Raw genomic sequence first — 23,194 nt, 5'->3', positions numbered from 1 at the left:
TAGTTGGTTATGTTTCCACGGATAATGGCAGTAATATAGTTAAGGCCATGCAGGACGGTGAATATTTCAGAGTGCCGTGTTTGGCGCAGTGTATAAACCTGGTTGTTCGAGATTTATTGAAAACTGAAAACCAAATAAAGAAGTTACTGTCTACCTGCCGAAGAATCTGCACACATTTCAGCCATTCTTTTAAAGCCCGGAAGCAGCTGAGGAGCATTCAACATGTACGTAAAGTGCCAGTCAAAGGACTTCTCCAGGAGGTGGCAACACGTTGGAACTCAACCTTACCTGCTTGAGTGTCTGTTTGAGCAGTGCATGGTAATCAATGACTATATCTTTACAGTAGGTTCTGCTATTAATGACATGAGGCTAGAGTTGGAGGAATGGCAGCTAGTTAAAAGCCTGACAGACATGCTTCGTCCTTTTGAGGTCTTCACGCGTGAAGTCAGCAGGGAGGACTGTTCTTTGAGCAAAGCTATCCCATTGTTGCGCATGCTAAAGCTCCAACTGAAGGTGGTGTCTTCACCGTTGAGAGATGATGGTGGAAAGCAAGCTGCATATCTGTTGGCGGAGAACTTATTAAGCCGCCTAGTTGCCAATGAAAGGCTTCAAAAGATACATACAGAACAACATTACATTTGTGCCACTATTCTGGATCCACGGTACAAAAAGGCAGTGGACAGCAAAGTATTTATTCCTTTTGATGAGGCAGATGTTTCAAAGTACAAACATTGGATAGCTGTGTCAGCCAGTCAGTTCGAAAAAGATCGGCAGAAAATTCAAGGAGCCGTCAGAAGTCCAACTGAATCAGCAGGCGATCCAGCGTCAAGTTCCACTACTGAATCTGTGGGGGAAGGGAGTAACTTTCCCTCCTAGCCATTAACGACACCAGCAGCAACCCTATCATCATCCTTACCTGCACCAGGCCCACCCATAATATTGTCAGAAGCGGATTGGCTAACTCATCAAGGGTTTGTTCGTTTCAGTGCTGATAAGGCCACAGATGGTACGCAAAGTGGAGCAACCGTGGAGAACCTTGAGTTGATGGTGCAGGCCTATCTGGATGAGCCAACACAGGTCTTTTTTTTAATACAAACCCATTGCTGTATTGGTACAGGAAAATGGCTCTATGGCCACTGATCACCAACCTTGCTATAAATTATTTGTCTTGCCCACTCGCAAGCGTGTCTTCTGAACGTGTTTTCAGTGCTGCTGGTGCCATTGTAACTTCAAAAAGGACCCGCCTCTCATCCAAAAATGTGAAGAGTTTAACACTGATCAAGATGAATAAAGCACTTGATTCCACCAGATTACAAAGTACGTGAATGCACGCAGGAAGAAGAGGACACCAACTTAGGTGACGAAAGTTCTTCTCTGTTACCTGACCTACTCCCATCTCAATTCATGGAGTTGGAGGACGAGCTCTACTTCCCTGACACCGAGCCCTGAAAATGACTTCCTTTTTTTCATCCTTATTCACTTTTATTCCTGTGTGTCTTTCTTTGTTTTGCAACTTTTACCACAACAAAACTCTAATCGCCTAATCACAACAAGTCCATCAGCAGCACTGTCTTCATCTCATATTCCTTATTGATTTGAAGGTGCCGCAGTCTGCATTCCTGAGGTTCACAAGTTCACAACCCAATCATACTCCTTTATACTCCTCTTCCAGACTCCCCCTGTCCATTTCCATCAAGGCAGATGGATGGATTACGACGAGTCCCCTCAAGTGGGACTGAAATTACTGACTGACTACATGCTTGCTGATTGCTGACAGAGTTACATTTGATATTGACAAGAGAGGCTGCCCTGTGGGCCCTCACTTTCCAAACAAGATGCGGACAAAAAGTAGAACAGGTGATGAATAATTGAGAAGATGGCATGCACTGGCCAGGAATGGCTGTCTGGCTCTGATGAAACCAATTGCTGTTTGTTTTTTGTGCATGAAATGATGATTCATATGTCTTGTCTTAGTTATTATTTAATCTTTCACGCAGTAATTGTAACTCATGTCAACTACTCTTTTTTTTTACCTTGTTTAATTAAAATTGTACTTCAAATTCAGGGGCCACTATATTGCATTTCACAAAATATGCAAAATGTCCTTGGAGCGGACTCACTTGCCAATATACCATGATGATTGATGAAATAATATATATTTTTTCTTTACAGTCACTCACTGGGATGGATGGATCATCAGCGTCGATTTACGGAAGAACTATGGCCAATTTGTGAGTGGCAAACAGGTAAACCAGTCTACAACAACTACTACAGCAGGACTACATGTCTGTCTTTTCGTGGTATGTTTTGGTCGAGGGCGAGGCAGTGTACTGTTGTTGTTATGCCAGGCAGAGTCCACTCCAGACAGCAGTTCATGTAAAATTAGGGCTATGTGGCTTGCTGCATACACTTAGATATGCTTTGTCTGTCTGACAAAGAGCCTAGGTATGCTACATCAGGTTGCCTCACTCAGTGGTGCCTGCCTTGACCCTCTGCATGGCACTGCCTCAAGCTTGGGCCAAACATCCGTTATGTTTGCAAAATTTGCTGTTTTTCGGTATTTCGCAAATCTCGCGAAAGTACAGAAAAATCGCAAATTCTTGAGCGGAACAGATTTCTGGCTCAGGCTTGCATCAGGGTCATGCAGACGGTCAAGGCAGGCACCACTGAGTGAAGCATCCTCCTGATGTAGCATACCTAGGCTCTTTGACACCGACAGACAAAGCATTTCTACGGTTTAGGGTTCAGTGCGATTTACTAGGGTTTTTGAGTTTAAGTTGGTATGGTTCACGCTGATTCTAGGGCTCGGGCCCGATGCAGGCTCGTTCTTAATGATGTTGGCAATGTTTTAGGGGGGTTTGGTGTTCTTTGGTCCAGAATTGGCAGGATTTTGGCCTTTTTGGGTGTTTTGCAGGCGCGTGTGTTTGGGTGAAAACTAAGTGGAAACTAGTCGTAGACCTTCTTCTTCTTCTTCTTCTTCTTCTTCAGAGAGCGCAGTGGTTCGATTTTGTTTTGCCTTGCTGAGATTCTTGTGAATCGCTGGAACAAGTGACTGTCCAGGTGAGTTTCAAGAGGATCAAAGTAGTGGAAGTGCTAAAAACAGTAATGTTTTGTGAACAGCGCAATTTGCCATGTTTTGAATATACCAGTATTGCATGTTTTTGGGGGGCTGTTTGGGGGTGTTCTAGATTTGTGGGGGAGGGTGTGGGGGTCTGGGAGCAATGCTGGGATAGCATATTTTTTATTGGAAGTGATGTGAAGAAAATCCATGGTGGGAAAGAGGAGTTAGGGCCTAGCTGCAGAGCGCGTTTGGACCGATGTTGACTGGTTGGCTGAAAACTTTCTAAGTATGAGTTTTTGCATTTTTGCTTTTTCCTGTTTAGGGGTGTTCTGCTTTTTTTAGGGTGGCTGCAGAGGTCTGGGAGCATAGCTCGGAAGGTCTAATATCGGAATCAAGTGTTTTGGAGCAAATCCATGGTGAAAAAGTGTTAGCGTTTTTGCTCACTTGCCTGTCTTTGGGGTGCTGTTTGGGGGGCTTTTAGGTTTTTTGGGGTGGGTTTTGGGGTCTGGGAGCACTGCTGGCACAGTCTAATGTTGATTGCATTTGTTTTTCAGGAAATCCATGGTGGAAAAGGGGAGTTAGGGCCTAGCTGCAGAGCGTATTTGGACTGAATTGAAGGTAGCCCATTTTTAGGTCTCGCCTGTCAATGCGCATGCGCATTGAGCTTGCGAGACTATGGGGGCTTAAACAGACTTTAACCAACTTGCAAGTCGATGGCGATTCCTTGCAGTGCCCGTGAAATTCAAGCTCAATGCGCATGCGCATTGACATTAAAAGCGCGTGCACATGCCCGCAGCCGCCTGCCTTGCATGTCTTTTCCCTCAGCCGCACTCCTCCCACACCCCCGCTCCACCCCCTCCCCTGCCTGCCGTGTCGCATTTCTTCAGGGCACCTCCCCTCATCAGTTCCCCAGCAGCATCTGTTCCCCAGCCTGCCAAGAGCAGCTCTTCCTGCTCCGCCCTCTCCCCACTCTCTCTCCCCTCATGACGCCCCTCCCGTTCCGCCCCCTCCCCACTCTCTCTCCCAGCACTCTAGCACTGCTTATCTTCCGTGAAACTGTCTGTTCTGCCTCGAGCGGAAGGAGGCTCAAGACGCAGCTTGCCTCTTGTGTCATACACCTATGCATCACCGCTTACAGTGCGGCTTCTTTGGTTGCAAGTCGCCTCCAGCACAGCCCCTACCCGATAGCTTTGAGTCTCTCCTACCCATCTGTTGGCGGAAGCCTCTGCTCTCCACACCGATTCCTCTCACAGAACGGGGCATGTTTCCGAGGGCGCCCATAACAAGGATGCTCCGCCAGCAGCTCTTCCCCTCCCCACTCTCTCTCCCAGCACACCTCCCCCTCGCTCCGCCCCTTGCTCTCCGCCCCCTGCCTCCCCAGCCGCCAGCATTCCACACTGACACGGCCTGCTGAGAGCAGCTCTTCCTGCTCCGCCCTCTCCCCACTCTCTCTCCCCTCACGACGCTCTTCCCGCTCCGCCCCCTCCCCCCCAGCACTCTCGCATACAGCACGGAATTCAGGCATCAGCTGGACATGCGGAAAATTGTCCAGATTCTTATAGCGCAACTTGTAGAGATTGCATAAACTGCTCGGTAAAGAAAGAAAGTTACACACTATTTTGTTCTGCAGCTCTTCCCGCTCCGCCCCTTGCTCTCCGCCACCTGCCTCCCCAGCCGCCAGCACCTCCCCTCATCTGTTCCCCAGCAGCATCTGTTCCCCAGCCTGCCGACTCTTAGTCTATCAGCCTATAATCCACTTTACAGCAACACATCGCCCATAACAAGGATGCTCTGCCAGCAGCTCTTCCCCTCCCCACTCTCTCTCCCAGCACACCTCCCCCTCGCTCCGCCCCTTGTTTAAGCTTGAAAATACATCCTGCCTCTCCTCCCCCTTCATTCCCCCCCCGGCTTCTTCCCACCCTCCTCCAGTTGCCTGAGGACATCACGAGAGCCGCTAACCCTCCTCCAGGAGCCAGATGATGAGGGAGGAGACGCACAACTGCGGACCTCTCCTGCTGGCACACGAACAACGTCACCTTCTTCACTCTTCAGCACACCAGCCATATTTTTGGGGGACTAGCCAGAGTTGTTAAAGTTGAGCTATATGTACTGTGAAGCCAATGCAGACAGCGGCAAAGTGGCTTTGAACGAAACCCAAAACAAGTCACTCTCACTAGGGTCCGCAAGGCTTTAATGTCGAGAAAGAGTGCACGCTCTAAGAGCTGAAAAAATGGGACAACGTTCGCGTTCACTCAAATTCTGTGATGCTTCTATCCACAGCTCGAAAAGTTATTTATAAAGAAACAGACATCTCTCACTTTCCTCTTGTTCCTGCCAGCTGTCACCTCCACATTCCATATCCTCCGTACTTTTAATTTTGAATCATTATGTTGCCCTCCTTCTTCGTAAATCATTCTTTCTCCCGACTTTTCTTCCCTTTACTCCTTTGTTATCTACTCCCAACGTACTTCTCTCTTCTAATTTCATTTAATAGGTCGAGCCTGGTCAGCCCATGCACTGCTATGCAAGGTGTGCTGTATTGGAGTATGGACTTGAAGCCCTGCCCACTCTCTCCCCACCACCACATCCACCACCGCCACATCCACCACATCCACCACCACCACATCCACCACCGCCACATCCACCACCACCACATCTACCACCACCACATCCACCACCACATCCACCATCACCACCACATCCACCAACGCATCCACCACCACCACATCCACCATCACATCCACATCCACCATGATATCCACCGCCACATCCACCACCGCATCCACCACCACATCCACCACCACCGCATCCACCACCACATCCACCACCACCACCACATTCACCACCACCACATCCACCACCGCCACATCCACCACCACATCCACCACCACCACATCCACCACCACCACCACATCCACCGCATCCACATCCACCACCACATCCACCACCGCATACACCACCGCATCCACCACCACCACATCCACCACCACCACATCCACCAGCACATCCGCCACCTCATCCACCACCGCATCCACCACCACCACATCCACCGCATCCACATCCACCGCATCCACCACAGCATCCACCACCACCACCACATCCACCACCACATCCACCAGCACATCCGCAACCTCATCCACCACCGTCCCACCACCACCACATCCACCACACCCACCACCAGCACTTCCACCACCACATCCACCACCACTTTCACCACATCCACAACCACCACATCCACCACATCACCACCACATCCACCACCACCACCACATCCACCACCACATCCACCACCACATCCACCCCCACATCCACCACCATCACCATCACCACCACATCCACCACCACCATATCCCCCAGATCCACCACCACCACATCTATATGTGTGTGGCTCTGTGTGTGTGTAGGTGCAAATGCAATGTTCTTGGATTTTTGGCACAATAAAATACACTGAACATAATCTTCACAAAAGTTATTTACAAACGTTTAAGCTACTCCCATTAAAAATTAAATAAATTATTTAAGTATTAATTATTTACAAAAATTAAAAGCCATTGTTATTTGTAATATCAATACATCTAAGTCACGTAAATACAAAACATGTTGCATTACAAATGCTATAGGTGTCACATTTGCAAAAGTTATAACTCTTGGCATTGTAAATGACAAAGCTATTAATTTAGCTATTTTCAAAAACAACACATAAATTAAAAAAAATCATTTACAAGACCAATAGCTCCAACTTTTCTAATGCGAGACCTATTGCATTTCCAATGCTTGTTGCTTTTTGCCTGTTTGGGTGTGTTCTGATTTTTGGCGGGTGGCTGCAGGTGTCTGGAGGCATAGCTCGGAAGGTCTAATATCAGAATCAAGTGTTTTGGACCAAATCCATGGCGAAAAAGTTTTAGCGTTTTTGCTCAATTGCCTGTCTTTGGGGTGCTGTTTGGGGGGCATCCAGGTTTTTGTCGGTGGGTTTTTGGGTCTGGGAGCACTGCTGGCACAGTCTAATGTTGATTGCATTTGTTTTTCAGGAAATCCATGGTGGAAAGGGGAAGTTAGGGCCTAGCTCCAGAGCATATTTGGACTGAATTGAAGGTAGGCCCATTTTTGCTTTTTGCCTGTTTGGGGGTGTTCTGCTTTTTGGTGGGTGGCTGCAGGGGTCTGGGGGCATAGCTCGGAAGGTTTAATATCGGAATCAAGTGTTTTGGACCAAATCCATGCCCAAAAAGTTTTAACGTTTTTGCTCACTTGCCTGTGTTTGGGGCGCTGTTTGGGGGGCTTCCAGGTTTTTGTGGGTGGGTTTTGGGGTCTGGGAGCACAGCTGGCACAGTCTAATGTTGATTGCATTTGTTTTTCAGGAAATCCATGGTGGAAAAGGGGAGTTAGGGCCTAGCTGCACAGCGCATTTGGACTGAATTCCAGGTAGGCCCCAAATGTGCCAAGTCTCACTTTTTGCGGTTTTGCTTTTTGGCTGTTTGGGGGGGTTAAACTTGTTTCCGCCTGGGTTGACGGGTCTGAGGGCATTGCTGTGAAGGTCTAATACCGGATAAAAGTGGTTTGGAGAAAATCGGAGGTGAAAAAGTTTTTCCATTTTCAGGCATTTCGCTCACTTTAGCGTTTTTGGGGGGCTGTTTGGGGGGGTTCCTGGTGTTTGTGGGAGGGTTTTGGGGTCTTGGAGCAATGCTGGGTATGAATACTTTTGATTGCAAGAGGTTTGCCGAAAATCCATGGTGGCAAGGGGGAGTTAGGGCCTAGCTGCAGATCGCGCACGGAGTGATCTGGGAAATATGCAAAAATTTGACGTAGTGCCCATTTTTCCATTTTTCCTTTTTGGCAGTTTGGGGGGGTTAAACTTGTTTCTGCCTGGGTTGACGGGTCTGGGGGCATTGCTGTGAAGGTCTAAAACCGGATAAAAGTGGATTGGAGAAAATCGAAGGTGAAAAAGGTTTTCCATTTTCATGCATTTTGCTCACTTTAGCGTTTTCGGGGGGCTGTTTGGGGGGGTTCCTGGTGTTTGTGGGTGGGTTTTGGGGTCTTGGAGCAACGCTGGGTATGGAAACTTTTGATTGCAAGAGGTTTGACGAAAATCCATGGTGGCAAAGGGGAGTTAGGGCCTAGTTGAAGAAAGCGTTTGACACTATTTTTAACTTAGGGCTTGTTAGGGTTATCAGTATTGCATGTGTTTGGGGGTGTTCGAGATTTTGCCAACTGGGTTCTGGGGTCTACTCTTGGAGCACTTGTCGAGAAATGTCTAATTTTAGTTGGAAGTGGTTTGAAGAAAATCCATGGTGGGAAAGGGGAGATTTGGGCCTACTTTACTTTCAAAGTACGTTTTGTCACCATTTTCCACAAGGCCTCAGACAGGTAGCAGTATTGCACGTTTTTTGTGGTCTGATTGGGGGTATTCTACATTTTAGCGTCTGTGTTTAAGGGTCTGGGAGCACTGTTGGGAAGGTCTAATTTTGTTCTAAAATCGCAGTTTACACTACACCTAGCTTGAGGGGAAAGATCCGCAAAATTTGCCCATACTTATTTATCCTTCAAAAGGAGACTCAGAGTACGCCCTATTGTACTGTTGATTCTGAAACTGAAAGTGTGACTTTTTGCACTACACTGTACCTTATATTTTTTTCTCAGAGGTGTTTTAATATCACTTCCTGTTTTTGCCTCAACATTTACAGGGCGGCTTTCACCCTGTGCAATGGAAAAAAGGATGAAGTCAGGCTTCACATTAGGGACTCGCATTTCAGCATTTGCCAGACAGGTAGTGGACAGGATGTCTTCTGGTCACCAACATTAATCGACGGAGCGTCAGATGGAACGGAGGAGTACCGCAAATAAGAGGAATGGCTTGATGCATACAACTTCCTAAATTCAACAGGACAAGTACAACAACATACAGTAACAGTATCCATTCTTTTCTACTTATCTTTTAAGTAATGTTATTGCTGGGAACTTCTATGAGTGTGACTGTGCATTTCTTTGCTCTCTGCTTCTAAATTTGCTATGTTTTTGCTATGTTTAACAGTAATTTAATGTTCAAAGTGTTTATTCTCTCTGAGGGCAGAGAGGCAAGTGAAATTGCGTAATGACTGCAGCCCTGTACTCTCAACGTGTTTCTTCGTAGTTACTAGTAAGTTGCAGTAAGTAGTAGTGCTACTTTGCAGTAACCTAACCATCCATTTAGTAAACAACTTCTGGCATGCAGTAGTGCACTTCCTTTATGTCCCTTTAAATATTTATCTATATCTTCAAATCCAAAGCTTTGTTTCTCTTCATTTGTTGTTTGACTGTCCATGCTGTGATTTTTTCCTCTCTACCAAACTTTCACAAAAAAACCCATTCCCATCCAATTTTCAAACCCTAACCCTCTTCCACTGGGCTGTGTGGTATTTCATTGTGGTGTGACTGACAACAACAATAAATTCCACACACTTGCTGGGGAGGATAAGGTCAAAGCAGCCAAAATCATTACAATCAGAAGTTCATGTGCGCCACCGTGGATTGATAAGAACATCCTCCTCCTACACGACGTGAACAATCAAATGCTTAATGCTTATGTTACGTTGATGACGTGTCCTTTGCCTAATTTCTTATAGCATTCCAACTCCACGCAACTACTACTTATATTTACATTAATTTAACACTGTTTAGGCTACAATTTAGGGCACTGTTCTCTACCGTACTATCTAATGTACTGTTTCTAATGCTACGCTCAGCCCCCTCAATGTTTCATTTCCTTTTTTTCATATGGTGATACTGCCAGTGTGTACCACTACTGCTACCAGCACAACAATGATATTGCATCCGTCGAGGATTCAAGTCAACAACCAACCTTATTCACCAACCGTGATTCACGAATCACAGGTAAGATAAGCATATTGGAGAGGTAGTTGAATAATTGGCTAGGACTAAGTTGGGAGGAGAGCAGAGACTGACAGTACTACTAGTAAAGTACAGTAGTAGGGCTACTGAATTGACTAACTCGGTTACTTGAAGTAGTGTGGCTCACTGGTTAGAGGCGGCAGACCCGAGAGCAGTGAAGTAGTGTGGCTCACTGGTTAGAGGCGGCAGACCCGAGAGCAGAGGACGGCCCGGGACCGGGGTTCGATTCCCGGCGCGGCAGGTTTCTGGACCAGGGTCAGCGGGCTCGATAATTCTCTCGCCTCGGTGCCCACTCTGATCAGCGATCACACTCGGCAACTCTGGGCATTAGCTTGCCTCATCTTCACTAACAGCCCCACCAGACCGCCGGGGATGCCTGGTCTCACCCTGGAGATACCCAATAGGGACCATCTCTCAGGGAAGCCAGGAAGGGTTTCGCAGTGGTCGAAGCGCCCTGGGACCCTACGGGTAAGTAGTGCGCTATATAAATGCCTATACATTTACATTTACATTTACTTGCATTTTGGAACATACCAGGACAAGATGTTTCATTCATGCTGGTAAGTTTGAAAAACCAAACGTCCAGTAACCACCGCCAACCCCCACACAAAATAATATGAGCGCGTATACTGTGTTTTGGTATGAAAAATATAATTACTAAGAAATATAAATTATGGATGTTGTTGTCACAAAAATAAAATAAATTACCCCAACTCACCCCCCGCACTAACCAAACCAATGTCCAAAAATCAAAAAGTCCCCTTTCCCAAAAACCCAATTCCCACCCCTAACAGTCTTTAAAAAAGGGGCAAGGGACAGTCACTTCCTCCGGTGGCGTAGTGTGGACAGCTGGTGCTGCACGTCCCGCAGGTCTTTGCGGAGGTCCCGGAGCTGGCGCTGATGTTTTTCACCCAACCACTCCAGGTAGTCCACTCACTTTCGGAGGCGGCGCACACGTGCCATCCAGGCTCTGGGGGGGGGGCAGCTGTTGTTTTTGCTGCTATGCAGCGGCGGCGGGAGGCTGTCGGGCCACGGCTTTGTTTTGCTGGAGGCTTGTGGCTGGTGGACCCGGGGGCAGTGGAGGAGGATGTACTGGTTGATGTTGATGTGTCCTCATGCTCCCGAGCCCACAACCGCCGATACTCGGCACAAATAGCCTCCAGCTTACGAGGCTTGGCCAGGCCACCCATTTCCTTGCGGGTGAGCTTTTTTGGAGTAGCATCTATGAAGAAAGAAAGAAAAATACTGTAGCCAATAGTCTTTAACATAAAGTCAAAATAATTCAACAGAAAGTTGACACTCAGTAACACCAGCATCAGTAACACCAGCAAGTAGCAAACACAGTATAACATTTTGAAGATAACGGACCAGGTTTTTTGATTGTCGATCCACAACTGGCGTGTTTGACGTTATTTATAATTTCTAACCACTATTTTGACGGTGCCCCAGATAGGAGGAAGAACCTAAACCTCCAATTAGGACCAAGATCCAAACGTAATTGATACAACAGGTATCTGTGCAACCCAGAGGACTGCACTCAGTGCCTAGAGCTATCGCTGGATCAGAGTTTTGTTTCACACCGTTTGCCGACTTGGCAAGCTTAGCTACCTACACAGACTGACTCATAATCGTAAACAGTAGAAGTGATGGTAGCGGCAGGATAAGAATATAAAAAGAAGTCTACATTAGAAGAAGATCAAAGACTATTTTGTAAAACATAGAATTATTAGGAAACAGTGTGTAATGAATAGGAGCTGTAAAAGTTAGGGAAGTATAAGTATTAATATAACAATAAAACAACTTACTGGGGCCAGCAGAAGAGCCTGCAAGGGACTGATCCTGTCCACCTTCTTCCACCGGAGTTTCAGTCGCCCTCGCCGCCTTGCCCCTGCGAGCTTCTGGTGAACATGAAATAAAGAAACACAACATGGATGATTGTTTTTTGGGAAATATTTGATTTCTTTGAACACAATCTAAAATTATGTCGGGGAAACAAATTAACAACAATTGCATCTGATCTGGTCAACTAGGAGGATAGTAGTAGAGTATTGCAGGATTCGCAGACCGTCTATTAGGAAAGTTATGTAATTCACTAACTACACCAACCAGGTGGAGAAGTGTGGCTCAATGATTAGAGCGGCAGACCCTGATGCAGAGGTCTAACCCGGGACCAGGGTTCAATTCCCCGCCTCGGCGGGTCTTGGGCTCAAAATTCCACGGACCTGATAATTCTCGCCTCGGTGCCTATTCCAATCATGGAGTCCCACTCTGCAACTCTGGGCAATAGCTTGCTTAATCTCCACAACGGCCCCACAACGCTAAGGATGACTGGCCTCCACCTTGGGGGTGCCCAGGAGTGGACGCCTCACAGGGAAAGCCGGATGGGTTCCACAGCGGTATTCGTACAAGCGCCTTGAGACCCTTGCGGGTGAGTAGTGCGCTATACAAGTATCAATTTACATTTACATTTACCAACAACAAAAAGGTTCTAGTACGACTGCCATCACTCAGCAGCACGAGACTTCGCGTGACAGACACAGTCCGTCATCATGATTGCAGACCACTAACAAATGTCCTAAACAAGTAATAAATAATATACTCAACGTATCAATCCACCACTATCTCTTCAAAGTGGCAGCAGCAGGAGTACAAAGAAGGACTAGACTTGAGTCTACTGTCTCTAGCATTACGCAGTAATGCTCTCAAATGACTAAAAAGTTGCAAACAAGTAAGCAGAGTAGCAACGCCAATAACCAGGCGAGCACCTGCAATGACAGAAGCTATTTAAAGATTAATTTACCTGCAATGTAATCGAATCAGCAGCATTCGTACTCTTCAGGAAAGAAATAGATTAGCAATATAACAGAGCAAAAGAAAAAAAAGTCGTTATTAAATAGCTACTTACCAAGGCCAGAGATCTCCAATCCTAGCAGGCCGAGCTTATCATGCTCCCGGTCCAGGATGTCAGTCCACTGGTGCGTCACTTGCTGGTAGGTGCGCCGGACCCCAGACTCCTTCCACATGCGCCGCCACACCTTCTCCCACACTGGCGATGCTCCCGGAGGCCGTAACCGGAAGCAATCCGCCCACTTGCTGCCACGGTCTTAGGGAGGTGGACTTGCACAAACACCATTGAGGCGACCACCTCCACCGCAGAGAAGATCTCCCTGGCCTGGACTAGCTCCCCCCTCAAACGCCCGCCAGGGAGCTGGGTACGGGGTGCTGGGCCCTTCCCCTTGCCCTTGTCGGCTCCCTTTGCCATGGTCTTGGGCACAAAGAAAAGGAAAGAAGAAGAGGTGTGAAAAAAAAGTAAGAGAAAGAGCGAAAGAAATAAAGTAGGTAATAAAGTAACAAAAAGTAAAAAAACACAAAATATAGATGTAGGAAATTGTAGAGATAGATAAGAAGCAAATAAAAGCAAAAAAAGTTCAGAAAAACATAGGATTACAAAGATGTAAGATGGATCGAAAGGTAGCATGCCCAAAAACCCTAGCAATGAATAAAAAACAAGATGGCCGCACCCATAGAGGACCGCGTGGGTAAGTTCGCGCGATAAGTTCCCCGCGAGCACACAAAAACACAGGCGAAATCGTAATAGCTCGCCGCACACAACGTGAGATTGCCAATAGCGCCCGGAACCAGAAATACGCAACGCGAACAAGATGGCCGCACCCATGTACGACTGCATGGGTAACTTTGCGGTCGGTGTGCTGGAAGCGGCTTGCGAAGACGCAACATAACCCCGCGAACACGCAAAAAAAACGATCCGCTAATTTGCATGAATTTTCTGATTGCGAGTTCGATTTAGCACGCATTCGCGCCCCGCGAATCTCGCGAAATTGCACAAAAACTAATTTTGCAAAACTGAAAGCACTTAGCAGGTGCAAAAGTTCAAGCTAATTTGTAACCATTCCCTGTAGTGCTTCCTGAGGGGCCCCTCCAAAGTTCAGTTACCTACTTGCAACTATTCTCTGACCATGCTCTGACCCTCAAAGCAGGATCAGAGAATACTTACAAGTATGGCACAATGCTCCTGTAAAAAAAATTAAACTGCAACAGGAAGTACTTGCAGCTAAGGAAGCAAGTGCCAGACTTAAAGCTCAAATTCAGTGGCACATTAACCAGCCCCAAATTAATTCATCTCAGTTGAGGCTGGGCAGGTGTGCTTTCCCCCCATAATCTACAGTGGTGAACCAGAGTGTGCTGTGATGAACCAGAGGGTGGCAGTGATGAACCAGAGGGTGGCAGAGATGAACCAGAGGGTGGCAGTGATGAACCAGAGGGTGGCAGTGATGAACCAGAGGGTGGCAGTGATGAACCAGAGGGTGGAAGGGATGAACCAGAGGGTGGCAGTGATGATCCAGAGGGTGGCAGTGGTGAACCAGAGGGTGCTGTGATGAACCAGAGGATGGCAGTGATCAACCAGAGGGTGGCAGTCTTGAACCAGAGGGTGGCAGTGATCAACCAGAGGGTGGCAGTGATCAACCAGAGGGTGGCACTGGTGAACCAGAGGGTGGCATTGCAGAACCAGAGGGTTGCAGTGATGAACCAGAGGGTGGCAGGATGAACCAGAGGATGGCAGTGATCAACCAGAGGGTAGCAGCCTTGAACCAGAGGGTGGCAGTGATGAACCAGAGGGTGGCAGTGATGATCCAGAGGGTGGCAGTGGTGATCCAGAGGGTGGCAGTGGTGAACCAGAGGGTGGCAGTAATGAACCAGAGGGTGGCAGTGATGAACCAGAGAGTGGCAGTGGCAAACCAGTGGGTGGCATTGGTGAAGCAGAGGGTGGCAGTGATGAACCGGAGGGCGGCTGCGATGAACCACAGGGTCGCAAACAGACTGGACAAGTAGAAACAACATGGTCGCGACCGTTGCGACTGCACAAGTAAGTTCGCGTTCCCGAACTTGTAAAAAACCCTTGCGAACTGGCAAAAACCCTCGCAAACGGGCAAAAAAAGCAAATTCGCTCGAATTCGCGGATTTTGCGTATTGCGAGTTCGCTTTCGCACGAATTCGCGAACCGCGAATTCTCAAATTTCGCCCATGCTTACACAATATCAGGATGCTCTTCCACAACTTTGATGAACGGAACCAAGGCACCAACACTACCCCCAGCAGCGGCAACTCTACCCAACCTAGCATCACCGCCTGGACCCCTGTCACTACAGAAGATACCGCAAAGATCATGAGGAGCATACATTCAGGAGCTCCACCGACCCGTGCCCGTCGCACATCTTCCACAGAGCGGTCTCCACCATAGCACCCGAACTACGACGTACTATCAACTGCACCCTCGAAACAGGCATGTTCCCTGACGCCTGAAAACACACAGAAGTCAAGCCCCTCCTCAAGAAGCCCTCCGAAGACCCAACGTACCTCAAGAACTACAGACCTATCTCTCTCTTCCCCTTCACAGCCAAAGTCACTAAGAAGATCGTCAACAACCAGCTCATGAACTTCAAAGAATCCAATTTGATCCTCAACACTTCCCAATCCAGATTCCGCAGCAACCACTGTACCGAGACCGCCCTTCTAGCCACCACAGATGACATCCACACTCTGCTCTACCAAGACTCAGCAGCCTTCGACACCGTCTCCCACTGCACACTAACCGCAGGCATAGAGGGAACTGCCCGAGACTGGATCCGCTTCCTTCTCACCAGCCAAACTCAAAGATTTAGACTTCCACCCTTTCTCTCTGAACCCACAGAGATCAGCTGCGGAGTACCCCAAGGATCATCACTCAGTCCCACGCTCTTCAACATGTACATGGCCCCCTCGCTACCATCATCAGAAAGCACGGACTCAGCATAGTATACTAAGCTGACGACATCCGACTCATCCTCTCCCTCACCAAGGACCCCGACATCACCAGACACAGTTTCCAGGACGGAATGGAGGACACTGCATCCTGGATGAGCAACAACTGCCTGAAGCTCAGTTCAGAGAAAACCGAAGTCCTAGTCCTCGGATCCATCCCCTCTGTGTGGGACAAAACCTGGTGGCCTACCCCCCTTGGCAATCCTCCCACACCCAAGAACCATGCCTGCAATCTCGGCACCATACTTGACTACTCCCTCACCATGAACCGACAGGTCAACACCGTATCTTCCACGTGTATTAATACCTTCGGGATTCTCGGCTTGTCTCTCTGCAAGAGCCCCCTGAATCCAGAAAGGCCATTACCCAGGCATCACATAACCAGCAGACTGGACTACAGCAATGTCCTCCATGCCGGAATCAACAAATCTCTACTCCTCGAAATCCAGACCATCCAGAATGCCGCAGCTAGACTCGTCCTCGGCATCCCACGACAAGACGACATCACACAGCACCTACGAGACCTCCACTGGCTCCCCGTCAAAAAGAGAGTGACCTTCAAGCTGCTCACTCAAGCCTACAAATCCCTCCATAACACCGAACCTCAATACCTCAACAAAAGAATCTCCTTCTACGCACCCAAGAGAAACGTCACTATGAAGCCTATGCTATCCAGTAACTCGTTTGGCCAAGCCAAATGTTCTCAAAGTTCTAACCTGTCCTGCAACATTATCAAAATGTCATCCAAATAAATAATTAGCCACACTCCTCTCAGTCTGAGAAATGCCACTACAGGATGCAGCACCAACATCACAGAGCCTAGGACAGCTCGAAGGGGAGACAAAGGAACTGGTATCGGACACGTATCCATCAGAAACACAGTTTCCCCATGGACACTGTTCCTGTCCATGGGTATTGTAAAGTGTGCGTGCTTGAGGTCTAACTTCAATAACCAATCTCCTGACTGTGAAATGTCCCTCAACAGATGGATCCCTCCATCTTGAAATGGCTATAGATCAGGAAATTGTTCAACTCCCTTAAATTTACAACAGGACGACATCCGTTGTCCTTTTTCTTTATAAGGAACACTGTACTCACAAAACCTCCTGATCTTTCCTGATCTGGAACCCGAATCAATGACCCTACATTTGGGCATGTATGCAACTATCAGCTACAACTTATCTGCATCTAAAGATAAATATAAGAATTGTCCGATTTGTATTGGTTAATCCCAAAATCTATCTTGAAGCCTTGCACAGTTTCTAAAACCCAGGAGTCCCTTGTGATGTACTCTCAATTGTGGGTGAAGAATCTCAACCTTCCCTCGACCTTTACTTGAGAAGAACCAACACATCTCAGCTTGTGATCCAGAGCCTGAAGATCGAGATCTCCCCCCGCGGTTTCTCGAGTTGCTCCGTCCCTGAGGGCAGACGTCTGTATATCGGCGATACCCTCTGCCACAGCTGCCATAATTTCTTGGCTCCTGTGTAAGACTGGGACCTGAAAGCACCGTGGCCGGCAGCCAGTGCCCTCCTGTCAGCCCATCCAAAACAGCCCGGAGCCGAATACTCTTCGCATACGGGTCTGAGCCTTACTGAAAGCAGTGAAAGTCAAAACGTATTCTCCCAATGACTTTACAAAGCTTTCACCAAAGAGAAGTCCCTTGGAATCTCTCATGCCCTCCATAGTGGCCAGATCAGCCAGTTTAGGGTTCATTTGCATCAGTATGGCTTTCCACCTCTCAGTTATTGGGCTCGCATTGGTGTTACGTAACATGCAGATGGCAATTTGTGTTCAACCTCCCAACGCATCCAAATTGACTCTGCCGCACTTCCCTCTGGCCTCCTCTGCCATATCTAAGATACAGGTAAGCAGACCCAGGACATCAAGGAACTTGTCCTGACATTATTTAAGGTGTTTTTCAATTCCTTTTCTCCAGTATTTCCCAAATTTGAACAAAAACGTTATCAGCTCTGGTTCCAAGTTTGGGGTGTTATAATGTTCTCTTCCATAGAGGGTCTGGGACACTCCGTCCGAATCAAAGAGCGGGTTTCCATATCAAGAGGCTTCCTAACCCAGTAGCGTAAGTATTTGCCAACGCATTGGCCCCCACTCTGCGCTGCACAGACGCTTCCTCATTGCAGTGCTGAACAGCTCTCCCCCGAAGGGGTCTTTTATCTCACTGGAGCTAGAGGAATGCTCCAAGTCCTCATATAGGCTACCCAACAACTCACCCGTGTCTTGTGGATCTGAAATATACTCATCCCATGCCATGTTGTCATAATCATTGTTATCCTCACCAGGGAAGGCTTCTGCGTCAGAGCTGAGGGGCGTGGCCCCGCTTAAAGGACCCTTAAAGCACCCTCTTAATAATGAAAAATAAAAGGGGAATTTATTGCATTTTATTTTTCATCTTCCTGTCCCGAACCGAGTGTCAGGACGGAGAGGGACTTGCAGAGTGACAGCAGGGAGGGATGGTGGGCAGAGGGCTGCCTTTGCACTGTTTAAAGCCTGCAAGTCTCTTTTGCCGGCCAGCCATCTTGTGATGGCCAGTCAGACATGCGCACTTTAAGCCTCTCAGCCCAGCGGTCTCAAGACAGCTGGGTTTAGAGTAAGTGCAGGCCTCCAGTAAGCTGTGGAGCGCCATGTGAGGCCGCTCTCTCCAATCAGGGTGCTACTCACATGCTCCAAGTGAGGCCGCTCTCTCCAATCAGGGCGCTGCTCACATGCTCCAAGTGAGGCCGCTCTCTCCAATCAGGGCGCTGCTCACATGCTGCATGTGAGCTGCGCCAGGATTGGGCAAGGGAGTTGGTTCGTGCTCGCAGCCCTGCACTGGAGAAAGAAGAGGACAGGATCAACGACATGCAAGGAAGGTGCTTCTTTTTCTAATGTTTTTATTTTATGTGCCCGCGTGCCCAGCCCCCCCCCTCCATAGATGCCAGCAACCTCTGATCCTTAGTAGAATTCAACTTGTCTCGAAACTCTTTTTGTGACAGGAAGGTCACTCTTATCAAACATGCCACTAAAGGCAACTTTTCTTTGTGCCCCATCAAGGAGCCCCTTACTTTTGGCTGCTAGGATCATCAGACTCTATTGTAGTGCAAAGGCTACCTGTGCCATAGATGTGGCTTAACCTTTCCCCCAACACAGGGTTCAGAGGTAAAAGGGGACACCCCATCTCAGAGGGAAAGATAATTTACCTCAGCTGGGGTGTCCCTCGGCCTCTTAGCCAGTGTGGCGTCCACCACCTCTCTTACAGCGGACCTAAGTTCCTCTTCTAGAACTTTTTTAATCGATTCCCCCATGAAAGCCACTGCTTGATGGGCCTGAGTATTAGAACCCTTCATAGCCTGGTAACAAATTAGAATAGAACCAAAGCTGTCTGCGCGGCTTCGTTGCGAGCTCGTTCAGGCCTGGCGTCAGGGATGTTGCCTAGCAAAGCGCTCAGGTCTCCCTTTTTCAGGTGCAAATTTGGCAGAGGGCACACTCCCCTTGAGAAGGCGGGCGACCAGAGGGAAGCCCTCCCTGACCGTGGTACACCTGTTACAAAAGCCAAGAAGTCAGCGTAGGCCGTGGCAAATGGAGGGGCACTTCCCAAGACACGAGGAGTCCATGCAGCAGCATAGCTGAAACAAGCATTGGCATAGCCAATAGGTCTCGCCTTTGGGACCTTATAAGTGTTTAGTTATCCAGCACAATATCCTTGGTGCAACAACATCAAGTGTTGCATGGCTAAACATTTATAAGGTCCTAAAAGCGAGACCTCTCGGCTATGCCAATGCTTGTTGATTTATTTCAATGTGCGTGGTAGGGGCGCGGAGCAAGCTGCAAGGAGGCGTCCCGTAAAACAGGTTTTCATCAGATGCCCACAAGGTCAATAGAGGTTCTATATTTATTTAGGCTGTAATTATATATTGTTCCTAAAGCTTACAGTCGCACAGAAATACCCGAGAGTGTGTGACGTTTCCACGTCTGAAAAACATACGTCGAGCCAGAATGGCCACATTTTGGTTAACATTCTGAAGCAGCAATGCAGCTGATCCTGTCAAAGCCGTCAGGCAGGACACAGGCACAGAGGGCCCGATTCACAGAACTAACTTAAGACAAAATCCTCAACTTACTGCTTTTGGTATTCACAGAAGTTAGGATTTTGTCTTAAGTTTGTCTTAAGACAAACTTAAGAGAGACTTAAGACAGACTTAAGACAAACTTAAGACAGACTTAAGACAAACTTAAGACAAACTTAAGACAAACTTAAGACAGACTAAAGTTAGGATTTTGTCTTAAGTTTGTCTTAAGTCTGTCTTAAGTCTGTCTTAAGTCTGTCTTATGTTTGTCTTAAGTCTGTCTTAAATCTGTCTTAGTCTGCCTTAAGTTTGAATTAAGACAAATTTAAGACAAAATCCTAACTTCTGTGAATACCAAAAGTAGTAAGTTTAGGATTTTGTCTCAAGTTAGTTCTGTGAATCAGCCCCGGAGTGAGAACATAAAGCCAGAAGCATTGGAAGAGATAGGCCCACTTACTGCACGAACATTCGAGTCAGTTAAGAATAAAAGACATTAAAAAATGGAAGCTAAGATTACATTTTAATATATGAGTGGGACCAAAGCTGAACTGAGCCCCATGAGCGAACAATAGTTTCCCTATAGTAAGATAAAAAAAATAAGAGCGCCCAGCAAACTTTGACTCATAGTGTTATATTTTTGGATGACTTTGGATAAATGATGCATTGTGCAAAATAATCAACCCTCCAGGCTCCGTTTGGTTGGAATGTATTCCAAGGCAACAATCCAGCAAGGACGTGTTTGTATGTGGATGACTGATTCTGTGGCCACTGTCACACCCTGGTAGTGCCGGGTGTTGGGGGCGAGAGGGGAGAGGGCTCTTTACTTGTGGACATAAAACCCTATTTGAAGCAGGGGCGTACCTTCCATTGGTGAGTAGGTGCAGTGGCACCGGGGTCCAGAGCCCTGATAGGCTCCCTGAACTCTGATTATTGATGTCTTTTGGCAATTCCAACAGCAGCCTTCAGCGGAACCACCGCTGCAGTGACTCCTCTGAAGGCCCTTCATTTTGATGGGCTGCTGCCATAATTAATGCTAAGATTTTTGTTTTCAGAAAACAAAAAATGTCCTTGAGATGCAGGGAGAATATACTGATTCAAGCATCCTCTATCACTCCTGGGCATGGAAAACGAGTGACAGTCGCCCGGTCATAAGCAGGATGCTGCATGCCTTTATGCCATGCAAACAGCAGCTCGTCCATCTCGCTCGGTCCCAATGGGTCTGTTAAAGACTATGGGCCCGATTCACAGAACTAACATAAGACAAAATCCTAAACTTACTACCATTTTGGTATTCACAGAAAGCACTTACTCATTTTGGTATTCAAGAAGTTAGGAGTCCTAACTTTACTACTCCTAAAATGAGAAAAATCCTAACTTTAAGACTTTTGGTATTCACAGAAGGTATTTATGAGTTCTAAAGTTAGGTCTCCTAACTTCTGTGAGTACCGAAATGAGTTAGTGCCTTCTGTGAGGAGGGTTGAAGCGGGAGGGTACTAACAGTGGGTGGGTGTTTGGGGAATAATGCGCCATAGACCTCTTTGGGACCCATCCACAGTTTATGTGGGGTCAAGGGGTATGTGATCTGCCTGCACACCAAGGCAGTATCCGAGTGATATCTTCGGATTGGCCAGTTGTAACTGAAATTTATGTGAAGAATTGGAAGGCACGGACACCTTAGGAGTCCTAAAGTTAGGAGTTCTAACTTTACTACTCATAAACTGAGAAAAATCCTAACGTTAAGACTTTTGGTATTTACAGAAGGCATTTAGGAGTCCTAAAGTTAGGACTCTTAACTTCTGTGAATACCGAAATGAGTAAGTGCCTTCTGTGGATTCCAAAATGGTTGTAAGTTTAGTATTTTGGCTTAAGTTAGTTCTGTGAATCGGGCCCTTCATCCTCAGTGGCTCTCCCATCCGAGCATCTGAAGCACTTCATCCTCAGTGGCTGTACCATACCTCAGCATCGCAAGCAGACAACAACGTGCAGACCCTGCTGAATGTGTCCCTTGCAAATGACACCAGGATAAGTTCAGCATATTTCTGTGGGCCCAACTTCTTGGCAGGGTGGACGGCGTCCAGCCTGTGAAAAAAGTGAATGGGCACCGTCCACCCGCGTGTACCCCCGACTTGTGCCCTGTATTTAACCTTTACTTTCACTCACACATTCATGCTTACATATACACACACATATACACACACATATACACACACTCTCACCTACAAGCATGCATGCATTTACAATAAGTGCTTACTTTACCAGCTGCCGGGCGAAGGGGGAGGGTCCTATTCCTGCAAACTAATTCTTTTTTACACTAATAGTGAATGATAACATTTTATTCCCTATTAAAGTAATAAAACATGGACAGAAAAAAAGGAAAGTGGGGCTGCCCTTGTGGTCTTGGCACTAACTTTGCCTAGTCTGAGGCCAGTGGTCCCAAAGGCAGGGTCAGGGGTCGTAAGGGGCAAGCAGGGGCCACAGCTGCAACCTCTGGTGGCCCCTAAATGATGTCCATGCACTTACTTGTGGTTCTCGTCTCTCCGGCCCGTCCAGTCCCTGCAATCTGAGAGTGCAGTGCAGCTCTCAGGGTCTGAGCCAGACTTTATCTGTCCTGGAGGTGCTGAGTCATGCAGAGAGGGAGGGAGCAGGAGGAGAGGGAAGGAGGGCGACTGGAAGAGAGAAGGACCCAGGAGGAGGAGGGAGGGGTACTGGGAGAGGGAGCCAGGAGAAGAGGGTTTTTATTTATTTATTATTTTTTTTTTATGCGTTTTTATATAGCGCGGACTTTACCCGTGTCAGAGCGCTTCACATTAGGAACAGCAATGATACAGGAGGAGAAAATTACAAGTGAGCATGTTACAAAAACAAACTTTATGTTACATGAGGCAATAGTGACAATTGTGAAGACAAAGAGTGAGCCAGAGTGGGAGAGAGAGAGAGAGAGAGAGAGAGGGAGTCAGCAGGAGAGGGAGATAGTGAGTGAGAGAGGGATAGAGGAGGAGAAGGACCACTGGGAGAGAGAGGACATGAGCAGGCGAGAGACGGAGAAGGGAAGACTGAAAGAGAGACAGAAGGAGAGAGAGAGAGAGGAAGCCAGGAGAGAGGGAGTCTGCAGGAGACAGGAGAGAGAGAGACAGAGCGTGGAGAGAGAGAGAGGGAGGAAGAGGAGAGAGAGGGAGTGATAGAGAGAGAGACAGAGCGGGGGGGGGGGGAGAGAGTGAGAGGAGGGGGATGGAGAGGGAACCAGCAGGAGAAAGAGAGGAAGCCAGCAGGAGGCAGGGAGGGACTGGGAGAAGGAGCCAGGAAGAGAGAGTGTAAGGGGGTTTGGAAGAGAGAGGCAGAGCAGGAGAGAAAGACAGGGAGAGAG

At 47.7% G+C, this 23,194-nt stretch overlaps 1 protein-coding gene across 1 annotated transcript in view; it reads right to left on the bottom strand.

Moving 5' to 3' along the window:
• The window catches only part of LOC147736631 (glutathione S-transferase P-like), a 166,423-nt gene extending 143,991 nt beyond the window's left edge, over positions 1-22,432 (bottom strand). The window contains exon 1 of the mRNA XM_086953395.1: positions 22,351-22,432. Within this exon, the coding sequence (XP_086809521.1) occupies position 22,351 (1 nt within the window). The 5' untranslated portion in view covers positions 22,352-22,432. The remainder of the gene's footprint in view (positions 1-22,350) is intronic.
• Between the last annotated feature and the right edge of the window lie 762 nt (positions 22,433-23,194).

Source organism: Lissotriton vulgaris, chromosome 1_2, assembly GCF_964263255.1.
Source record: "Lissotriton vulgaris chromosome 1_2, aLisVul1.2, whole genome shotgun sequence".
NCBI classification, from domain to species: Eukaryota; Metazoa; Chordata; class Amphibia; order Caudata; family Salamandridae; genus Lissotriton; species Lissotriton vulgaris.
Note: the sequence above shows the minus strand (reverse complement) of the source record. Positions and strands in the feature narration are given on the sequence as shown.